Below are 23,923 nucleotides of genomic sequence, written 5' to 3' on the forward strand. Positions count from 1 at the left end.
AGTTACTGTGACTGGGCTAATGTGATGATCCTGAGGAATTCACTGCCTCACCCCTGGGTGTAGGAGGGGTGTAAAACTCAGGAAGTATTTTGAATACTACACCAACTGCTGAAGAATTCTATCTTTAAATCATTTGCAATCATTTATCAAGACAGAATCATATTCCCTTAAAGTCATTGATGTCAAAGTAAATATTTACTCACCTAGAACTTGCAATTCAACTGTAGAATGTTTAGAATCAGTTCTGTCTTCAACTAAACATGTGTATCGCCCTTCATCAAACCTTCTTACATTCTTTATTCTGAGGGAAATATTTCCTTTGGTCATTTCATCTTTAAACAGTTCCGTCCTTGCTCTGTAGTCCTGGTGTTGAGTGAATGGGTCATCTTGTCCATGTTCGGACACATGGACTGGTGAGTTGAGACCTGATTTCAGCCACTCCACCACCATGTTTCTGGCAGAGATCGGTGGGAGAAGCTCACATTCCAATACAACATCTTCACCTGCAACAACTACAAAAGGCTTTTCAGGTGTAAGTATGGTGAATTCCCCTGGGAACCAATAAAACAAATAGAATTGATTATTCAAGGAACCTACAAGAAAACTTAGACAAAGAAATGATTCTCTGATGTACAGTTCAATTTACAATTCATCCAGGATTGTGAATACGAAAGAAAAGGAACTCAAAGCTTTAAGATTTTCATTTTATCCCATCAAATTGAAATGGGTAAGTTTGTGGTTGGTTTTAACAGATATTTATAGGTCGATTTTCCATGGATGGTAAATATAGTTAATAGGTCTTCCTCCGTGTGCCCACTGTCCACTACCACCTCACACCCTCAACTATCATTCCAGCTCATGGAACCATCAAGATGGTTGGGCGTTACTTTCCTTAACAGTATCCTACACGGCCACTGGGGAGGAAAATAACAGCACACCCACCCTCCACTGAGCACGAGGGTGTGGAATGGTTTGGGGCTGAGCGAGGAGAATGATGTGGATGGAACTGTGTTGAGTGTTGAAATTTCCATGAAAAGTACAACCAGGGTGAAGCTGGAAGGAGAACCCCAAATCACAAACAACAACATTTACACCAGGAAAGTTTACTTTGCTCTGAGTGCTTGAAGACCAGTGATCAAGGGATGAAACCAGGAAGCCGGCATTGTCACAGGTTGTTCACTTTTTTTTCCCATATATATAAAAATCGCAAAACGTTGAGGTTCCAGCAATTTAATACATTCACTGATTTGCCTTTATCCACAGCACATTTTATTTCTTCAAAGAGCTCAAATTTAAACTTTATTTATACAGCACGGTGACAGGCCCTTCTGGCACAATGAGTCTGCGCCATCCATTTAAACGCATGTTAACCTGTCCGTACATCTTTAGAATGTGGGAGGAAACCGGAGCACCCGGAGGAAACCCACACAGACACAGGGAGAACGTACAAACTCCTTACAGACAGCAACGGGAATTGAACCCCGATCGCTAACCGCTAAGCTACCATGCTGCCCCCTGGTCAAATTGGTCAAATATGATTTCCCTGTCACAGAACCTTGCTGATTTTGCCCAATTACCTTGAAGTTTTCCAAATGTGATTGAATAACATCTTTAAAAAAACTTTTAACGTTCTCCCTCTGACACACGTTAAACTAACTGGCCTGTGGTTTCTGGCTTTCTGTCTGCCTCCCTTTCTAAATAAAGGAGTTACATTTGTTAGTTTCCAATCAAATGAAACCATTCTGAATCTTGGGAATTTTGGGAAATTAAAACTGATGCATCAACTCTCTCCCCAGCCACCAGAATACTGTTCTAATTCACTTGCCATGTCCTTGTTTTCCATTATTAATTCCACTTTCCACTCTGTTTGTGATATACATCAATAACTTGGATGTGAGTCAGGAGGCATGATGAGTAAGCTTGAAGATTACATAAAAATTTGTGGGGGTGTAGTTAGTGAGGATTATCATCTTCGGGGACAGTGTGGGGTTGATCAGGTGGAAAGTTGGTCAGAGAAATGGCAGATGGAATTTAATCCTGACAACTGTGAAGTGATGCGTTTTGGAAGGTCAGGCTCTTGGGAATGTTGATGAACAGAGGGACCTTGGGCTACATCCATCGATCCCTGAAAGTGGCAGCACAGGTGGGTAAGGTGGTGAAAAGGACAAATGGGATTCTTGCCTTCATCAACGATGGCACAGAATATAAAACAGGGACATCATGTTACAACTTTATAAAATATTGCTCACGCCACACCTGGAATCTTGTGCACAGTTCTGGCCTCTTTAGTGCAAAGGAAGGATGTGATTGCACCGGAGATGGTGCAGAGGGGAATTCACCAACATGTTCCCTAGGTTGGAGCATCCCAGTTCTTGGGCGAGACTGGATCAGATGGGTTTGTTTTCCTTAGTGTGGAGGAGGCTGAGAGGTCACCTGATAGAGATATACCAAATTACAAGGGGGATTGATAGGGTACATCACAAGAATTCTTTTTCGCATGATAGGGTGGTCTAAAACAAAAGGGCATGGGTATAAGGCGAGAGGAGGAGATTTAGAGGGGATCTGAGATGGAATTTTTCCCTGGAAAATTTTTCCAGTTGGAATCTGGAACACACAGCCTGAGGAGGTGGTGGACACAGAGATTCTCACAACATTTAAGAAACATCTAAACAAGAATTTGAACCACCAAGGCATCTTAGGCTATGGACTGAATGAAAGTAAATGGGACACCTATAGGTAAGTACAATGGTTGGCGTGGACATGGTGGGCTGAAGGACCTGTTTCTGTGCTGTGCGACTCCTTAACTGGACAATACTTTCTGTGGGACCAATGTTCACTTCGTTAACTCTTTTTCAAATATCTGGAGAAACTCTGACTGTTTTATTTTTTTGCCAGTTTAATTTACACTCTAATTTTTCCTCATTAATTGTTTAGCCATTCTTTATGGTTTGTATATTTTGATCATGATGCAATTAAATGTTTTTCCTCTGAGCTAGATACCACCTTTAACTTCTTTAATTGTGCAAACAATAGGTCCTCCCCTTGCAATTTTTCTTTTCCATGTGAATGTATTTATTCTGTGTACACAAGAAAATAGGAGCAGGGGTAGACCACCAGGACCCTCAAGCCTACCCCACCATTCAGTGTGCTCATGGCTGATCTATGCCGGCTTCAACTCATCTTCTGTGAAGGTTCCCCATCACATTCAATTCTTCCATCTTCCAAAGATTTACCTATCTCCACTTTACATATACCCAATAATCAGACCTCTACCAGCCTCAGGGACAGCAAATTCCATGCATTCACCACGCAGAGAGAAGAAATTTCTACACAGTTTCAAATGACCATCCCCTTATTTTGTGAAGATGCCCCCTTGTTTGTGACTCTTCCACTAGTGAGAACATCTCAACATCTCAAGCCCCTTATGATCTCTATGTCTGAATAAGGTCACCCCTCATTCTTCTAAATTCCAAGGAATACAGACCAAACGTTGCAGCCTCTCTTGACCGGACAACACTCTCATCACAGGAATGAGCCTGGGGAATCTCTTTTGCACTATCTCCAATGCTACTGTAGCCTTTTTTTGGTGAGCAGATCAAAACTGCACAGTATTCAAGGTGTAGCCTCATCAACACCCTGTACAACATTAACAATACCTCCCTATTCTTAAACTCCAACCCCTTGGCAATAAAGACCAAGATTCTATTTGACTTCTTAACTACTTGTTGGACTTGCAGTTAACTTTTTGTGATTCATGTACAAGAACACCCGGATCCCTCCGAAGATCACTCATTTTCAATCTCTCTCCATTTAGATAAACACCTTTTGATTTTTCTTCTGAAGTGCATGACCTCACACTTCCCCAAATTAAGCTCTATTTGCTAGATTTTCACCCAATCACTCAATCTAAATCCTGTTGTAAAATCACAATGTCCTCATCACAACATGCCCGACCTCCGGTTTTTGTATCATTGACAAACTTGGAAAACTTACGTTTTGTTCCCTTCTCCAGGTCATTAACGAAACAGTAAAAAATGAGTGATAAGACCCATTCCCTATGGTGCTCCACTGGTGACATCTTTCTAGTAGAAAATGACCCATTAATTCCAACTCTCTATGACAGCTGGTTTTCAATCCATTCTCACTCACTTCCTCCAATACCTTGGGCTGTGAATTGATACAAAAGCTTCTAATGTGGCACCTCACTAAATGTCGTTTGGAAGTCTAAATACACTACATCCAAAGCCTTGCTAAAGTCCATGCAGAGAATGTCTACCGCCCTGCCGTCGTCAATCCTCTCAGCAAGTTCAGGAGACATGATTTCCCACCCAAAGCTATGCTGACCATCCCTGATCAGTCCTTGCCTTTCCAAACGCAGATAAATCCTATCTTTCAGAATCCTCTCCAGTAACTTTCTCACCACTGATGTTAGGCTCACTGGCCTGTAGTTCATTGGTTTGCACTTGCAGCCCTTCTGAAATAACGGCACAACATTAGCTGCCACGTTCTGTTGCCACTTCCGATAAAACCCTTGGGTGCAGGCTATCAAGTCCCAGTGATTTGTCTGCCTTTCACCCTATGAGTTTCTCCAATATTTTATCCTTTCTTATTGCGAATTTTACAGGTTCCTTCATGTTATTTGAAATTAGCCCATTTGTTACCTGTGGGATATTTGCAGTTTTCTCCACGGTGAAGATTGATGCAAAATATTGATTTAATATATCTTCCATTTCTTTGTTTCCTGTTATTAATTCACCAAGCTTATCTCTGGAGGTCTCAGAACTACTTTAGGCACCTTCTTCTGGGTGTCCAAGTGCACGATTAACGAAAGATTCATGCAGCAACTATGCAGAGCAGGTGATCAGGAATGCTACAGAAGATTGTTGCCTATTGTGATGGGATTTGGGCACAAAAGTAGGGAGGTTTCTGGCCTACTCTGCCTTCTGTTTCTGTGGTAACAAGTTTGTCAGGAAAGATGAGAGATGCCGAGGAGTTGGATCTCACAGGTGCGACTCTCGGGTGCACCGAGCCCAAAATGTGCAGTTTTTACAGTGAAGGCCCCTGAACAAGATGTTTCTGACCTGTTGCTCGCTGCCTGTTTAACGTTCCTTTACAGACGCCAAGTAATTTATAAGCCGTGAATTTGGTCCAGAGCCTTATGGTGAACAGGCCTCAAAAGTATGATCAGCTGCAAACCAAACTTTGTTTTTTTAATTTAATTATTTGCAGGATTTGCCCATCAACTCTTCTTGAGGATGTGGTGATGAGTTGCCTCCATCAACTGCCATGTAACTTCCGGTAAAGACCTCCCAGTGTTGTTGGGGAGGGCGTTTCCAGATTTAGACCCACTGATGGGGAAGGGATTCCTACACAGGGAGGTGCCTGATCCACAAATTTCACTGATGGTAATAGAACAAAACTCAGCAAGGAATCAGGGAATCTGCAGAAATTTGGGATCACTGGATCATTGGTTTCCCTATGGGTTACTTGAAGGTTATCGCAGAAGTTACTGTGGGAGTCGGATGGAACACACAACATTCATCACTCTCGTACATTTTGATATATTGATACATATAAAAGAGAATAAAATGTGAATCTTCTAACTCCATGTATCTCCTCCATAAGGTATATGTTGTGATCATTTGTAAATTTGTGATCATTTGTGATATGTTGTGAAACAAGATGTTGTGTTCATTACCCTGGACTGAGCTGAGAATCCCATACAGTAACAGCACAGTGCAGCGAACCACTCCCATTTCAGCAGCAGAGCAAAACCTGAGGGGAAGAGAGAGAAGTGTTAGTCACATTATTGGTGGGAAGCTGTGAGACCCCTGTCCTCACCACCAGTGTTCACTACCCCCACTCACTGTTGACCTGGGAAGAAAGTTCCCACCTTGTGCAGTGACCAAGGCCAATTTGCTGGGCAAAGGAACATTGAGCCTGTGCATGACATTAGAATCTTCCACTTGTCATGTGGATCGGGGTCTGGAACAAGCCTTGCCCCGGGAATGCAGAGAACAACTTCCACAGTCACTGGACATCAGACCTGCCAAGACACAGGGAACGTTTCTAACTCAAAAAACATACAAACTGTACAAGTAGTCAAACTATTGTAAAAGATTTTAATAATTAAATCGGTAAAATACACTTAAATACATTAAAATTTTAAAAAGAAGTTCATTAAAACCTGCAATTGTCTGTCACGGTATCAGGTCAGTGGAGACAATGTTACTGTCTGGTTTTAACCCGGTGGAAGTTTATTGAGAAGATTCCCCAGTGTAACTGCTGAGGAATTTTCACAACTTTGTGACCACCATTAGACAAGTCCAACAGGGAGCGCAGCTGGGAAAACATTGGCGAGAAGCTGCTAGGAAGTTTTAGATTCCTGGATTCTCGTGTATGTGTGGGAATCCTGAAGCTGGGGGCACTGAGAGAGCTGCCACTGTTGGCAGAGGCTCTGAGGGGTTGAGGACTGTGCTGTGATCAGGCCTTCGGCAGGCTGGAAGGTCTCCTTGTGGCCCACACTGGGAGAGTGAACCTGTACCAACAGAGCAAGAATCTGCCATCCTCTGTCAGGATGAAAGTGCTGGTTCTCCCAACACAGGCACTGTGACAGTTATAGATTCACAGAATCATACAGCACAGAAAAAGGACTTTCGGCCCATATGTGACAACGGCGAGAATGGGCGGGACCGGAGAGTTGCACATCTGGCCCTCAGAGATGTGTTGAGTTGTCAATCTGAGGTTTTCTGCAAAAGATTTGAACCTTTGACATAATTTGTGGATTCACAAGAGTGACACTGGACTTAAAGGGTTACATTATGAGTCTTGGATGTATAAACATGGTTTTCATTCCCTTGAGTTCAGAGGTTTCAGAAGGGGAATTTAATCAAGTACTTTGAACCAGTCTGGACATGACTGGCATGGATAGAGGAACGACTTCCTCTGGTGACAGAATCCAGAAGCAGATAGAAATTTAAAGACAGAGTTTGATCATTCGGGACTGAAATTCAGAAACAATTTTTCATAAACAGATCAAGTTTGATAACTTTTGTTCTGTGGATGTCTCAAGTGATGTGGATCTGAAGTACAGATCCAACAGAGTGAAGCCAGGCCTCAGAGACTGTTGACCCGCTCTGGTTTCTGTGATTAAAGCCCGATCATTCTTCACAAGTGTATTGTTCTCTGCACTGAAGCTGTAAATGTTCCTGAAATGAGAAGGCATGTCAAGGGGAAAAGAGTAACAGCACAGACATTTGCCAATAACTGTGGTTCCAGTTGTCCAGGGTATGTGTAAGCAGGGAGTGAGATTATTTTTGATATTCATTTATGGGACATGGGAATCACTGACAAGGCTATCATTTACTGCCCAGCCCTCATTGCAATGTAGCCACGTGGTGGAGGAAGGGAATGTTCAGGGTGGTGAATCAGGAGATGAGTAACTCACCACAGGACACCCAGTCTCTAACTTTCCCTGCAGCCATGTGTCTGCTGCAGTAGAATTTCTGGGCAATGGTGATCTCCTAGGATGTTGATGGTGGTGGACTCACTGACAATAACACTGTTTAATGTCAAGGGTGGGTGGTTAGACTTTCTCCTTTTGGAGGTGGTAATTGCATGACACCTGTATGACATGGGATTACTGGCCACTTATCAGCCCACTTCTGATCTTTGTCTGGGTCTTACAGCCTGTATGCATGGACTGCCTCATTTAGAGTCACAGAGTCTTACAGCACGGAAACAGGCCCTTCTGCTTAACTTGTCCATCCCAACCAAGTTGCCCACCTGAGCTATTGCCACTTACCTGTGTTTGACCCATATCCCTCTGAACCTCTCCTATCCATGTACCTGTCCAAATGTCTTTTAAATGCTGTACTACACCCACCTTTACCACTTCCTCTGGCAGGTCGTTCCATATACGCACCCAAGCCTTCGTAGCATAGATCAGCATTTTGGGTGCTAAAACCTTCTTCACTGCCCATGATACCACCAATTTCAGCAGCATCCGCAAACGTACTAACCACGTCAACTTCATTCTCAACCAAATTGTTGACGTAGATGACAAACAACAGTGGGCCCAGCAATGATCCCTGCAGCACTCCGCTGGTCACTGGCACCAATCTGAAAAATCACCTTCCACTACCACCCTCGGACTTCTTCCACGAAGCCGATTTTGTATCCAATTGGCGAGCTCACTCTGGATCCCATGTGATCTAACTCTCCCAACCAGCCTACCCTGCGGGGCTTGTCAAAGGTCTTGCTAAGGTCCACGTAGACGATGTCTACCACCCTGCCCTCCTCAATCTTCTCCATCACTTCTTCAAATAACTCAAATTTGTGAGACACTATTTCCCACGCACAAAGTCGTGCTGACTATCCCTAATCAGTCTTCAATCCCACCACTGATGTTAGGCTCACCGGTCTGTAGTTCCCTGGCCGGTCCTCGCAGCACTTATTTAATAAAGGCACAACATCAGCCACCCTCCAGTCTTCCAGTACCTCAACCATGGCTAACAATGATACAAATATCTCTGCCAGGGACACATGCAATTTCTTCCCTGGCTTCCCACAATATCCGAGGATACACTTGGTCAAGCCCTGGAGATTTATCCACCCTTATGCACCTGAAGATCACCAGCACCTCCTTATTGTTCCCTTCCCTGAATTCCCTAGCTTCCGTGACCTTCTCCACAGCAAATACAGATGAAAAATATTCATTTAAGAGCCCATCCATTTCCTGTGACTCCATAGATGACCCCATTGATCCTTAAGGGGACCTATTCTCTCCCTAGTTCCCCCTTTTGTCTTAGTAAAGAATTTGTCAGGATTCTCCGTTACCTTATCTGCAAAAGCTATCTCATGTCCTCTTTTTGTCCTTCTGATTTCCCTCTGACGTGTATCCTTACATCCCTAAAACTCCTCCAAGGATTCACTTGAGCCCAACTGTCTATACCTGACACATGCCTCCTTCTTTTTCTTTCTTGGACTGAGGAGCTGTGAATGAAATTGAACATTCTGCAAACAGTGAACATCTCATTTCTGATGGAAGGCAGGTCAGTGACGAAGCAACTGAAGATGCTGTCTGGAATTCCCTGCCCCAGTGTGTGGGGGAAGCTGGATCATTAGATGTATTTAAAATGGAGGTGCAGAAATATTAGCTGGATGGAGGAATGGAGAAATGACACAGAAGAGGAGTTGATGCCGGCATAGATCAGCAATGATGGAATTAAATGGTGGCACAGACTTGCAGGGACTCTAGTCTCCTACTGCTGCTATTTCCTTCTGTTCTTGTCATGGCTGGGCCTGGGACACTGCCCTGAGGAACTTGCAGTATCATAGAGACATACAAAATGGGAAAAGGCCCTTCTACCCATTCGTGTCCGTTCTGATCAAAATGTATATTCAAGCTAATCCCATTTCCCAACATTTGGCCCATATCCCTCGAAACTCTTGTCATCCATATACCTGTCCACATACTTCTTAAATGTATCTAATGTACCTGCCTCAACCACTTCCTCTGGCAGCTGGTTGCCCCTCAGGTTCTCATTAAACCTTTCACCTCTAACCTTAAAACTATGTCCTCTAGTTTTCGATTCCCCAACCCCAGAAAAAAGACTGCTCACCCTACCCATGTCCCTCATGAATTATATACAGTACCTCTGAGGTCACCCCTCAGTCTCCTACGGAAAGAGAAACAAAGGACTGCAGATGCTGGAATCTAGATGAAAAACTTGATGATGCTGGAGGAACTCAGCAGGCCAGGCAGCATCCGTGGAGAAAAGCAGGCGGTCAACGTTTCGGGTCAGGACCCTTCTTCAGGACTGAAGATGCTATCCCTTTTTCTCAATTTCTCCACCTCTACCATATCTGGGCCCATGATGAGGCTTTCCACTCCAGGACATCTGAGATGTCCAACTTCTTTTCTAACCGGGGCTTGCCCCTGGCTGTGGTTGAGAGAGCTCGCACCCGTATCTCTGCCATTTCCCGCACCTCTGCTCTCATCCCCACCCCTCCCACGCCCAACAGGGATAGGGTCCCTCGTCCTCACAATTCATCCCACCAGCTGACGTATCAACACATCATTCTCTGCCACTTTCACCATCTGCAACGGAACCCCACTACCAAGCATATCTTCCCCTCCCCACCCCTTCTGCTTTTGCAGGGACCACTCTCTCCGCGACTCCCTGGTTCCCTCCTCCCTTCCCACCCATCCTGCTCCCACCCTGGGAACTTTCCACTGCCCCCGCCATTGGTGCAATGCCTGCCCCTACACCACCTCCACCCAGGGACCCAAACAGTCCTTTCAGATGAGAGAGATTCACCTGCACCTCCCTTAATATCAACTACTGCATTTGGTGCTCCAAGTGTGGCCTCCTCTACATTGGTAAGACCAAACGCAGACGAGGTGACCATTTCTCAGAACACCTGCGCTCTGTCTGTAACTTCGACCTGCATCTCCCTGTTGTTGGTCACTTCAACTCCCCCTCCCACACTATCACTGATATGTCAGTCCTCGGCCTCCTCCACTGCCGGGAGAATTCCAAGCACAAACTGGAGGAACAGCACCTCATTTTCTGTCTTGGAACCTTGCAGCCAAATGGCAAGAACATTGAATTCTCCCACTCTAAGTAATCCCCATCCCCCTTCCCCACACCCTCCCCCACCCACCATGCTGCTTCTCTTCTTCCCTTTCCTCGCCTCTCTCTTTTTTTCTACCCCCCTTTTCTCATTTCTCTCCTTACCTTTGACTGATCCCCTGGTGGATCTGCTCTCTCCTCCTCCCCCGCAACTGCCCATCACTATCTCTTACCTGCATCTACCTATCACCACCTTGTGCCCACCCCACCTCCCCGCTTTTGTCCACCTATCACTGCTCTGCTTTTCCCTCCCATAAACTGGGCTTCCCCTTTTCCTGTCTTCAGTCCTGAAGAAGGGTCCTGACCCGAAACGTTGATTCCCTGCTTTTCTCCACGGATGCTGCCTGGGCTGCTGAGTCCCTCCAGCATCATAGTGCTTTTCTGCAGTCTCCTATGCTCCAGGGAGTAAAGACCCAGCCTTGTCTAACCTCTCCCTATAACTCAGCCCTCAAGTCTTGGCAACATCCTTGTAAATCTTTTCTGCACTCTTTCCAGTTTAATCACATCCTTCCTATAACAGAGTGACCAAAACTGAACACAATATTCCAAGTGCGATCTCACCAACGTCTTGTGCAACTGCAACATAACTTCCCAACTTCCATATTCAATGCTTGACTGATGAAGGCCAGCATGCCGAAAGCCTTCTTAAATGTCCTGTCTACCTGTGACTCCACTTCAACGGAACTATGCGGCTGTACTCCAAGGTCCCACTGTTCCCCAACAGTCCCCAGGGGCCTTCCGTTCAATGTAAAAGTCCCGCCTTGATTTGTCCTTCCAAAATGTAACCCTTCACACTTAACTGAATTACATTCTATTTGTCATTGCTCAGCCCACCGACCCAGCCGATCAAGATCCTGCTGCTTGATAGTCACAGATTAATGCAGCACAGAAACAGGCTCTATGGCCCAACTGGTCCATGCCGACCACAGCTAGTCCCAGTTGCCTGTGTTCGGCCCATTACCCTCCAGCCCCTCCCCTCCATGTACCCAGCCAAATGCCTCTTAGATGTTGCACTTGTGTCCATCTCGACCATTTCCTCTGGCAGCTCAGTCCAGGTACTCACTATCCTGTGTAAAGAATTTACCTCTCAGGTAAAGAAGTTACCCCAGTTCTCCTCCTCACTGTCTATGACACCACCTATTTTAGTGTCATCTGCAAACTTACAAACTATTCCTCATATATTCTCATCCAAATAATTAATATAGATGACAAATAACAATGGGCCCAGCACTGAGACCTGGGGCACACGTCACAGACCTCCAGTCTGAGAAACAACCTTCCACCATCACGCTCTTTCTGACCATCCAGCCAATTTTGTATCCAGTTTGCCAGCTGTCCTTGGATGCCATGCGATCTAACCTTCCAGAGCAGCCTACCACGTGGAACTTTATCAAAGGCCTTACTGAAATCCATATATACTACACCTATCGCGCTCCCCTCATCAACCTTCCTCGTCAAAAGCTCAATCAAATTCATGAGATAGGCTCTCCCACACACGAAGCCATGCTGACTACCCCTAATCAACCCCTGCTTTTCCAAATGTAAGCATATCCTATCCTGCAGAATGCTTTACAGAAATTTACCTACCATGGATGTTAGGCTAATAGGTCTATAATTACCAGCCCTATCCTTGTAGCCCTTCTTAAATAAAGGCACATTTGCTATCCTCCAGTCTTCTGGCACTTCACCAGAGGAGAGCAACACTGCAAATATCTCAGTGATGGATCCTGCAATTTCTTCACTAGCTTCCCAAAGTATTCTTGGATACAATGCTTCCAGAGCTGGAGATCTGCTACCTTCATACATCTTAACACATGCAGCACCTCTTCTGCTGTAAGATGGACCATTCCCAAATCATCTCCATTAACTTTGCCAGGGTCCCATGTCTTCACAACCTTCTCCATGGTAAAAATAGAGGAGACATAACAATTGAGATCTCCGCCCATCTCCAGCGGCTCCACACATCGATTTCTGTTTGGTCTTTGAGGGGCCCAATTCTCTCCCTCGTCACTCTTTTCCCCTTAATAGGCAAAAAATCTCTTAGGATTCTCCTTAATTTTCTCTGCCAAAACCATTTCATGCTCCATCTTTGCCCTCCTAATTCCTTCTTGAGTATACTCTGGCATACTATATATTTCTAGTGATTCACTTGATCCCAGTTGCTGGTATCTGACCCAAGCCTCCTTTTTCTTGACCAGAGTTACAATATTCATTGGCATCCAGGGTTCCCAACTCCCAGCAGCTTTCCCTTTTACTTTAACAGGAACATGCAGTGCTTGAGCTCTTGCTATCTCACTTTTAAAAGCCCTCTACTTGCCAGAGGTCCCTTTCCCTGCAAACAATGGAGTCCAGTCAACCTTTGCAAGCTCCTGTCTAATACCGTCAAAATTCACCTTGCCCCAGTTCAGAACTCGAACCTGCGACCAGGTCTGTCCCTTTCCATAACTACTTTAAAACTAATGAACTATGGTCACTAGCGCCAAACTGCTCCACTACTGTGACCTCATTCACTTGCCCTTCCTTATTTGACCCATCCCTGGCAGGGCCCTCTATATACTGCCTGAGGAAACTTTCCTGAACACCCTGAATAAATTCCACCCCATCTAGACCTTTAACACTATGCCAATCCCATCAATGTTACGGAAGTTAAAATCTCCTACAATGACAACCCTATCATTCTTACAATCTCCCCGCATACTTGTTCCTCTAATTCCCAAGGACTACCTGGGGGCCTACAGTACAATCCCAACAAGGTGATCATCCCCTTCTTATTTCTCAGTTTCACCCCTAAATCCTCACCAGATGATCCTTCCGTAAAATCACCTTTAACTACTGCCGTGATCTTCCCCTTAACCAAAAAAGCAACTCCCCTCCTCTCTTCCCTCCACCTCTATCTCACCTGAAGCAACTGTATCTTGGAACATTAAGCTGCCACTCCTGCGTTTCCCTGAGCCCTGTTTCTGTAATGGCTATAATATCCCAATCCGTGTACCTATCCGTGCCCTAAGTTCATCTGCCTTACTTGTCAGACCTCTTGCACTGAAGTACATAGAACATGGAACAGTAGAGCACAGTATCAGCCCTTCGGCCCACAATGTTGTGCTGACCTATATAAACCTACACAATCAGTCCGAATCTTCCCTCCGACACAGCCCATAACCCTCCATTTTTCTGACATCTATGTGCCTATTCAAGAGTCTTTTAAATATTCCTATTGTATCAGCCTCTACCACCAACCCCGGCTGTGCGTTCCAGGCACCCACCACTCTGTGTAAAAACCCTACCTCTGACATCTCACCTGAACTTTCCTCCACTCACCTTAAATACATGTCCTCTGGTATTGGCCACTGCTGCCCTGGGAAAAAGTTGGTGGCTGTCCACTCTATTTATCTTATACACCTCTATCAAATCACCTCTCATCCTCCGTCGGTCCAAAGAGAAAAGCCCTAGCTCTCTCAACCTTTCTTCATAAGACATGTTCTCTAATCCAGGCAGCATCCTGTTAAACCTCCTCTATACCCTCTCTAAAGCTTCCACATCCTTCCTATAACGAGGTGACCAGAACTGAACACAATACTGTAAGCGTGGTCTAACCAGAGTTTGTCGAGCTGCAACATTACCTCATGGCTCTTGAACTCAATCCCTGGACTAATGAAGGCCATCACACTATACACTTTCTTAACCACCATATTAACTTGTACGTAGATCATAGTACAGATCTATGTACTTGGACCCCAAGATCTCTGTTCCCCCACACTAATAAGAATTCTGCCATTGACCTTGTACTCCGCCTTCAACTTCAATCTTCTAAAGTGCATCACTTCACACTTTTTTGGATTCAACCCCACCTGCCACTTCTCCACACAACTCTGTATCCCATTGTAACGTACAACAACCTCTACACGATCCACAACACCTCTAATCTTTGTGTCAGCTGCAAACTTACTAACCCATCCCTTCACTTCCTCATCCAAGTTATTTATAAAAATCACAAAGAGCAGGGGTCCAAGAACAGATCCCTGTGGAACACCAACTAGTCACCAACCTCCAGGCAGAATACTCTCCTTCTACTGCCTTCTGTGGGCAAGCTAATTCCAAATCCACGCAGCCAAGTCTCCATGGATCTCAGGCCTCATGACTTTCTGGATGAGTCTACCATGGGGAACGTGGTCAAACACCTTACTAATGTCCATATACACCACATCCACCGCTCTACCTTCATCAATTCGTTCTGTCACCTCCTTGAAAAACTCAATTAGGCTCATGAGGCACAACCTGCCCCTCACAAAGCCATGCTGACTACCCCTAATAAGACTATGCTTCTCCAAATGCTCATAAATACTGTCCCTAAGAATCCTCTCCAATACCTTACCCACCACTGAAGAAAGACTCACTGATCTATAATTCTCAGGATTATCCCTACTATCTTTCTTGAACAAGCGAACAACATTTGCCATCCTCCAATCCTCTGGTACCACCCCTGTGGCCAGGGAGGATGCAAAGATCATGGTCATTGCCCCAGCAATCTCTTCCCTCACTTCCCATAGCAACCTGGGGTATATCCCGGCCAGCCCTGGGGACTTATCTATCCTAATGTTTTTCAGAAGCTCAACAATAACTCTTTCTTAACCTCAACATGCTCCAGCACATTAGACTGTTCTGCACTGACCTCACATTCGTCAAAGTCTCTCTCCCTGGTGAACACTGAAGCAAAGTATTCATTAAGGACCTTCCCTACCTCCTCCACCTCCAGGCACGTTTCCCCCTTTATCCCTGAGCGGTCCTACTCTCACACTTGTCATCCTCTTGTTCTTCACGTTCATGTAGAAGGCCTTGGGTTTTCCATAATCCTACTTGCCAAGGCCTTCTCATGTCACTTTCTAGCTCTCCTAAGTCCCTTCTTAAGCTCCTTCCTAGCTACCTTATAATTCTCAAGAGCCCCGTCTGATTTTTGCTTCCTAGACCTTAAATATGTTTCCTTCTTCTTCTTGAATAAATGTTCCACTTGTCAACCATGGTTCCTTCACCCTATCCTTTCCCTGTCTCAGTGGGACAAACCTATCCAGAACCCCATGCAAGTGGTCCCTGAGCAGCCTTCACATTTCTGCTGTGCATTTCCCTGAGAACATCTGTTCCCAATTTACACTTCCAAGTTCCTGCCTAATACCACCCAAAGGTCAGGGAGTTGAGGTCACTATCTCCAAGATGTTCGCCCACCAAGAGGTCTGTCACCTGATGAGGTTCATTGCCTAGATCCAGTATGGCCTCTCCTCTAGTCAGCCTGTCCGCATACTGCGTCAGGAATCCTTCCTGGACACACCCAACAAATTCTGCCTTTACACTAAGGAGGTGCCAATCAATATTAGGGAAGCTGAAATCACTCATGACAACAACCCTGTTATTGTGCACCTTTCCAAAATTTGCCTACTCATCTGCTCCTCGGTGTCCCAGTAGCTACTGGGGGTCCAAGAGAATACTCTCAATGGAGTGATTGCTCCCTTCCTATTTCTGACTTACACCCAGACTGGCCCAGTAGATGATCCTCCACAATGTCCTCCCTTTCTGCAGCTGTGACACTATCCCTGATTAGCAATGCCAACCCACCCCCCCCCCCTTTCTTTTGCTGCCCTCTCTATCCCCTTTAAAACATCTAAACCCCGGAACATCAAGCAGCCGATCCTGCCCTTGTGACAGCCAAGACTCTGTCATGACCACAATATCATAATTCCATGTACTAATCTATGATTTAAGTTCATCACCCTTAAATGCAATTTAATCCAACTGACTTTCCTTGCTCTCTGCCATGCTCTTTCCTGTCCTGCCTGTTCAATTTGCTTTTGCTGTCTTCTGTATCATTATCCTGCCTCTCAGTTGCCTCAATTATACCTAGGATCCCATCCCACTGCAGTGATGTCGTGGGACTGGGAAAACTAACGTCCAACAACTACAATCATCTCCCTTTCTGTGACCTCTGACCCCAACCAATGGGGAGTTTTCCTCTTTTGCCCAATGGTTGCTTGATGCCGAACTCTGAGGAATGTCGCCTGGGTCCAAGTCACCTGCCTCACCTCTGGCATTCAGCTCTTGTCTGTTTTGGACCAACACTCAGATGAAGTCTGAAGCTGAAAGAACATAAGAACATAAAAAATAGCAGGAGTAGCCATCTGACCCATCGAGCCTGCTACACCATTCAGTAAGACCATAGCTGATCTGGCCATGGACTCAGCTCCTCCTACCTGCCTTTTCCCCATAACTCTTAATTCCCCTACTATACAAAAATCTAACTGTGTCTTAAATATATTTAATGGGGTAGCCTCTACAGCTTCCCTGAGCAGAGAATTTCTCTCTGGTAAAAGCAGTTCCTCCTCATCTCCGTCCTAAATCTATTCTCCTGAATCTTGAAGCTATATCCCCTAGTTCTCAATCTCACCTACCAGTGGAAACAATCTTCCTGCCTCCATCTTATCTATCCCTCTCATTCTTCTGAATTCCAGTGAGTACAGTCCCAGGCAATTCAATCTCTCCTCATAGGCTAACCCCCTCATCTCCGGAATCAACCTGGTGAACCTCCTCTGCACCACCTCCAAAGCCAGTATATCTTTCCTCAAGTAAGGAGACCAGAACTGCACACAGTACTCCAGGTGCGGCCTCACCAGTACCTTGTACAGTTGCAGCATAACCTCCCTGCTCTTAAAGTCAATCCCTCCAGCAATGAAGGCCAACATTCCATTTGCCTTCTTGATAACCTGTTGCACCTGCAAACCAACCTTTTGCGATTCATGCACAAGCACTCCCAAGTCCCTCTGCACAACAGCATTCTGCGATCTTTCACCATTTAAATAATGATCTGATCTTCTAATTTTCGTTCCAAAGTGGATGACCTCACAGACATTTACCAACATTATATTCCATCTGCCAGACCCTTTGCCCACTCACTCAACCTATCTATATCTCTCTGCAGCCTTTCCGCATCCTCTGCACAATTTGCTTTTCCACTTAATTGAGTGTCATCAGCAAACTTAGATACACTACACTCGGTCCCCTCTTCCAAACATAAAAGTATATTGTGAACAGTTGTGGGCCCAGCACCGACCCCTGTGGCACTGCATTCTCCACTGATTGTCAACCAGAGAAATGCCCATTAACCCCAACCCTCTGCCTTCTATTGGTTAACCAATCCTCTATCCATGCTAATACATTACCCCCAGATCCATGCATCCTTATCTTCGAACAGAGAACAGTACAGCACAGGAACAGGCCCTACGGCCCAAAATATTGTGATGAACCAATTAAGTTGGTAAACAAATGCCCAACTAAACTAATCCCTTTTGCCCACACAATGTCCGTATCCTTCCATTTCCCTCACATTCACGTGCTATCTTAGAGCTTCTCGAATGCCCTTATCGTATCTGCCTCCACGACCACCCAGGCAGTGCATTCCAGGCACCCACCACTCTGTGTAGAAAACTTTGAACTTTGGACTTACCCCCTCTCACCCTAAATTCACGCCCTCTGGTATTAGACATTTCAACCCTGGGAAAAAGATGCTGGTTGTCTGCTCTGTCTATGCCTCTCAATCTTATAAACCACTCTCAGGTCTCCCCTCAGCCTCTGCCACCCCAGGGAACAACCCAAGTTTGTCCAACCTCTCCTCACAGCACATGCCTCTAATCCAGGCAGCATCCTGGTAAATCTCTTCTGCGCCCTCTCCAAAGCCTCCACATCCCTCCTATAATGGGGTAACCAGAACTGAATGCAATACTCCAGATGCAACCTAACTGAAGTTTTATAAAGCTGCAGCATAACGTCCTGACTCTTGAACTTAATGTCTCGACTAATGAAGGTAAGCATGCCATATGCCTTCTTTACCGCCCTATCAACCTGTGTAGGCACTTTCAGGGAGTATGAACTTGGACCCCAAGATCCCTCTGCTCATCTACACTGTTAAGGGTTTTGCCATTAACAGTGTCCTGTCTCTTTACATTTGATCTCCCAAGGTGCAACATTTCACATTTGGCTGGGTTGAATTCCATCTGCCATTTCTCCGCCCATATCTGCAATTGATCTATACCCCGCTGTAACCTTTGCCAGTCTTCTGCGTTATCCACACCACCACCGATTGTTGTATCATTTATATTTCCCAACCCACCCATGTACATTTTCATCCAGGTCATTTATACACATCACAAACAGCAGAGTCCGAGTAGGGATCCCTGAGGAACACCACGAGTCACAGACCTCCAGCTAGAATAGGTCCCATCGACCACTACCCTCTTCTACGGGCAAGCCAGTTCTGAATCCAAACGGCCAATTCATTGTGAATCCCATGCATCTTAATCTTCTGAATGAGCCTCCCATGAGGGACCTTGTCAAACACCTTACTAAAGTCCATGTAGACAACATCCACAGCTCTCCCTTCATTAATCACCTTCGTCACCTCGTCAAAAAACTCATTACTTGCCCAGCACAAAGCCATGCTGACTGTCCCTAATTAGGCTATGGTTTTCCAAATGCTCATAAATCCTAACCCCAAGAATCCTCTCCAGTTACTTCCCTACCACTGACGTGAGACTCACCAGTCTATAGCTTCCAGGATTACCCCTGCTTCCCTTCTTGAATAGTGGAACAACATTAGCTCTTCGCTAGTCCGCCGGGACTTTGCCTGTGGCTAGATAGGACACGAAGATATTGGTCTAGGCCCCAACAATCTCATCTCTTGCCTCTCTCATTAACCTGGGGTATATCCCACCAGGCCCTGGGGACTTATCCACTTTAATGCTTTTAAAGAGAGCATTAAGGTGCTATCATCCACACCCTTCTCTTTGGGAAATACTGATGCAAAGTACTCATTAAGGACTTCACCCACATTCTCCGCTTCCAAGCACGTTCCCTCCTTTATCCTTGAGTGGTCCTACCTTCTCCCTAGTTATCCTCTTGCTCTTGATGCATGTGTAGAATGCCTTGGGATTCTCTTTAATTCTACTTGTCAAGGACTTTTCATGGCCCCTCCTGGCTTTCCCAATTCCCTTCTTCAGTTCTTCTCTGGCTTCTTTGTAATCCTCAAGTGCTCTCTTTGATCCTAGTTTCCCAAGCTTTACATACTTTTCTTTTTTCTTCTTGACTAAATTCACCACCTCTCTCAACATCCAAGGTTCCCTGACCTTGCCATCCATGTCCTTCCTTCTTACTGGAACATCCCTGTCCTGTACGCTGTGCAGTTGTCTTTAAACACCCTCCACGTGTCAGATGTGGACTTGCCCAAAAACAGCTGTTCCCAGTTAACTCTTCCTCGTTCCTGCATAATGCTCTTGTAATTTGCCCTGCTCCAATGTAGTACTCTCCTGCAAGGTCCATATTTATCCTTATCTATAGCGATCTTAAAACTTAAGGAGTTGTGGTCACTGTTCCCTAACTGTTCTCCCACTGAAAGGTCAGTCACCTGGCCAGGCTCATTACCCAACACCAAGTCCTGTATGGCCCCTCCTCTCGTTGGACTATCTGCATATTGATTTAAGAAACCCTCCTGGATGCACTTCACAAATTCTGCCCCCTCTTACACTAAGGAGATCCCAGTTGTATTAGGGAAGTTGAAGTCCCCCATGACAAAAAACCCTGTTGGTTTTACACCTTTCCTTAATCTGCCTGTATATCTGTTTGTCAATGTCCCAGTGGCTATGGGGGGGGGGGGGGTCTGTCGTATAATCTCATCAGAGTGATTGCACCTTTCTTATTTTTGAATTCTACCCAAGAGATGAGCCCTCCATTACGTCCCCTCCGAGTGCAGCTGTGATATTTTGTCCCTGAATAGTAGTGCAACTCCCCCCTGCCCCCCCCCCCCCCCACACACACACTTTTACCTTCCTCTCTGTCTTTTCTGAAACATCGAAACCCTGGAACATTTAGCACCCATTCCTGTCCCTCTCTCAACCAAGTCTCTGTAATGGCCACAACATCATAGTTCCAAGCTCTAAGTTCATCACCCCTACCCATAATACTCCTTGCATTAAAAAACACACAATTCAAACTGTCCATCCCAGGTCTATTACTTTGCCCCTGCCTGTTTTTACCAGCCCTGACATCTACTTCTTCTCAATCCCTGCACTTTCTGACCCAGAGCTCTGGTTCCCATCCCCCTGCCAAAACTTATGGATAAGTCTTTCATGTGGCACCTTATCGAATGCCTTCTGGGAAGCTAGGTATACAACATCCACCTGTTCCCCTCTATCCACTGCGCTCGTTATGTTCTCAAACAACTCCAGTAAGTTTGTCCAACAGGACCTGCCCTTCCTGAATCCATGCTGTGTCTGCCCGAAGGAACCACTTCCATCCAGATGTCTCGCTATTTCTTCCTTAATGAGAGCTTCAAGCATTTTTCCTGACTACAGACATTAAGCTTATTGGCCTATAGTTACCCCTCTTTTCCCTACATCCTTTTTTAAACAGTGGCGTGATATTCGCTGTCTTCCAATCCGCTGGGACCTGCCCAGTGTCCAGAGAATTTTGGTAAATTATAACAAACGCATCTACTATGGCTTCCGCCATTTCTTTCAGTAGCCTGGGATGCATCCCGTCAGGACCAGGGGACTTATCTACCTTTCAGCCCACTAGTTTCCTCATCACTACCTCTTCAGTGACAGCGATTGTATTGAGGTCCTCACCTCCCATCACATCCATAACATCTCTCTTTGGCATGGTAGACTCTGTTGCTCTTCATGGTGGAAGACACAAATAGTTGTTCAAGGACTCGGCCATTTCCACATTACCCAATATTAATTCCTCCCTTCTCATATTCAAAGTGAAAAATTTCTTGGAGAGTCTTCCACTGTTCCTCAACTGTCCCACCATATAGCCTGGGTTCCCAACTCCTCCCTCATCTCATTGTAGTCTCTGTTGTTTAGGCATAATACACTGGCTTTAGGTTGAAATATTGCACCCTCCATTTGTATGAGAAATTCAATTATACTATGATCACTCTTTTCTAGAGGTTCCCTAACTAAAGACTGTCTCGTTGCACAGGACCAGATCTAAGACAGCATTTTCCCTTGTAGGTTCACCAACATGCTGTTGAAGAAAGCTATCACAGATGCATTCTGTGATGTCCTCCTCAAGACTGCCTTGACCAACTTGATTCACCAACCTATGTGAAAGTGAAAGTCCCCCATGACAACTGCTGTTCTATTCTTACATGCTTCAGATATTTCTTGGTTTATTGCCTGTGCCACTGTAATGTTATTATTCGGTAGCCTATATACAACCCACAACAGCAATTTTTTCCCTTTACTATTCCTAATCTCTACCCAGATAAACACCAGTCTGTTCCTTAGATCTCACTATCACCCTGACCTCATCCTTAATTATGAGCACTACCCTACATTCCTGCCTATCCTTCCGTATTACCTGATATCCTTGGATATTTAATTCCCAATCATCTCCTCCCTGCAACCACATTTCTGTAATGGCCACTAAATCATATCCCTCTGTACTGATCTGTGCCACAAGTTCACTGGCCTTGTTTCGAATACTATGGGCATTCAGATAAAGTGCCCTTACATTAATTGCCCTTTTCGAATCTAGTAACCTTTCTGTCCTTTGCATTTGACTTTTCTGTACTCTCCTCTTACTTTTCTCACTTTTGCTTTAGTCTCTGCATTGCTTCCCTCTGTCTCTCTGCATGGATTACCATCCCCCTGCCATATTAGTACAAACCCTCCCCAACAGCACCAGCAAACATTCCCCCTTGGACATTGATCTCAGCCCTGCCCAGGTGTAGACCATTCGGTTTGCACTGGTCCCACCTCCCCCATAACCAGTTCCAATGCCGCAGGAATCTGAAACCCTCCCTGTAGGCAAGGGAGGTGGTGTAGGGACAGGTGTTACACCTTCTACGGTTGCAGGAGAAAGTACCTGTGGAGGGAGAGGGGGAGGGATGAGTGGACCAATGGAGTCATGGAGAGAGTGGGGAGAGCAGAAAGCAGAATGGGGTGGGGAGGGGAAGATGTGGCTGGTGGTGGGATCTGAGAAACTGAGAGAAGGGAATGGCGTCCTTTCAAGGACAGGGTGGGAGGAGGTGTAGTCTGTCAGTGTTGATGCTCTGCAGGGCCCTCCTCTTCCCACACGATTTCACCACTTTCAGAGAGCTACGTATTTGTACCCCGGGTCTCTCTGTTGTATAGCACTCTCAGGGCCGTGCCATCCACTGGGCAAGTCCTGCCCTGGTTTAACTTCCCAAATACCACACCTTGTACTTGTCCAAGTCGAATGCCATCTGCCATTCCTTGGCCCACATTCCCAGTTGATTGAGATTCTGCTGCCATCTTCGAAAACCTTCTTCACTGCCCACAATACCACCAATTTCGGCAGCATCTGCAAACTTACTAACCACGTCAACTTCATTCTCATCCAAATTATTAACACAGATGAAAAACAACAGTGGGCCCAGCAATGATCCCTGCAGCACTCTGCTGGTCACTGGCACCAATCTGAAAAATCACCCTCCACTACCACCCTTGGACTTCTTCCACGAAGCCGATTTTGTATCCAATTGGCGAGCTCACTCTGGATCCCATGTGATCGAACTCTCCCAACCAGCCTACCTTGCGGGACTTGTCAAAGGCCTTGCTGAGGTCCATGTAAACAATGTCTACCGCCCTGCCCTCCTCATGTTTAGGGCCTTGGATGGAGGTAAGGGAGGAGGTGTATGGACAGGTGTTGCACATCCTACAATTACAGGAGAAAGTACTTGTTGAGGGAGAGGGGGAGGGATGAGTGGACCAATGGTGTCACGGAGAGAGTGGGGAGAGCAGAAAGCAGAATGGGGTGGGGAGGGGAAGATGTGGCTGGTGGTGGGATCTGAGAAACTGAGAGAAAGGAATGGCATCTTCTCAAGAGACAGGGTGGGAGGAGGTGTAGTCTGTCGGTGTTGATGCTACACAGGGACCTCCCGTTCCCACACGATTTAACTTTGGGACCCCCCACAATGCCCTGTCCACTTCTAACAATCAAACCCCTGAATGATGTTTCAGATTGGCACCAAGCCCCCTCTCCGCCTTCTCTGTTCAACAGCAGAGCTCCGACTGGTTCAGCAAGCTACTGAGGTACAAACTGTGCAACATCCCATCCCAGCAGGAGCTCCTGCTCTCCCCATTCTCCTGTGGACAGATTCGTCGCTCCGGCTCCGGGAAGAAAGTGGCGCCTCTGCTGGAGCCGTCCTCGGGGGACGTGGACCGGGCCAGGGCAGCGGGTTTCCCTTTCACTGACTCCCGCTGGGAAATAGGAAAGTGACCGCT

General features: G+C 45.8%; 1 protein-coding gene across 1 annotated transcript in view; it reads right to left on the bottom strand.

Annotated features, from left to right (window-relative positions):
* The window catches only part of LOC127585980 (butyrophilin subfamily 3 member A2-like), a 53,177-nt gene that overhangs the window by 22,876 nt on the left and 6,378 nt on the right, over positions 1-23,923 (bottom strand). Inside the window, exons 2-3 of the mRNA XM_052043737.1 lie at positions 5,699-5,775; positions 204-551 (exon numbers count right to left, since the gene is read on the bottom strand). Of these exons, the coding sequence (XP_051899697.1) occupies positions 204-551; positions 5,699-5,775 (425 nt within the window). The remainder of the gene's footprint in view (positions 1-203; positions 552-5,698; positions 5,776-23,923) is intronic.

The sequence above is a fragment of the Pristis pectinata genome, chromosome 34 (assembly GCF_009764475.1).
Source record: "Pristis pectinata isolate sPriPec2 chromosome 34, sPriPec2.1.pri, whole genome shotgun sequence".
NCBI lineage: Eukaryota > Metazoa > Chordata > Chondrichthyes > Rhinopristiformes > Pristidae > Pristis > Pristis pectinata.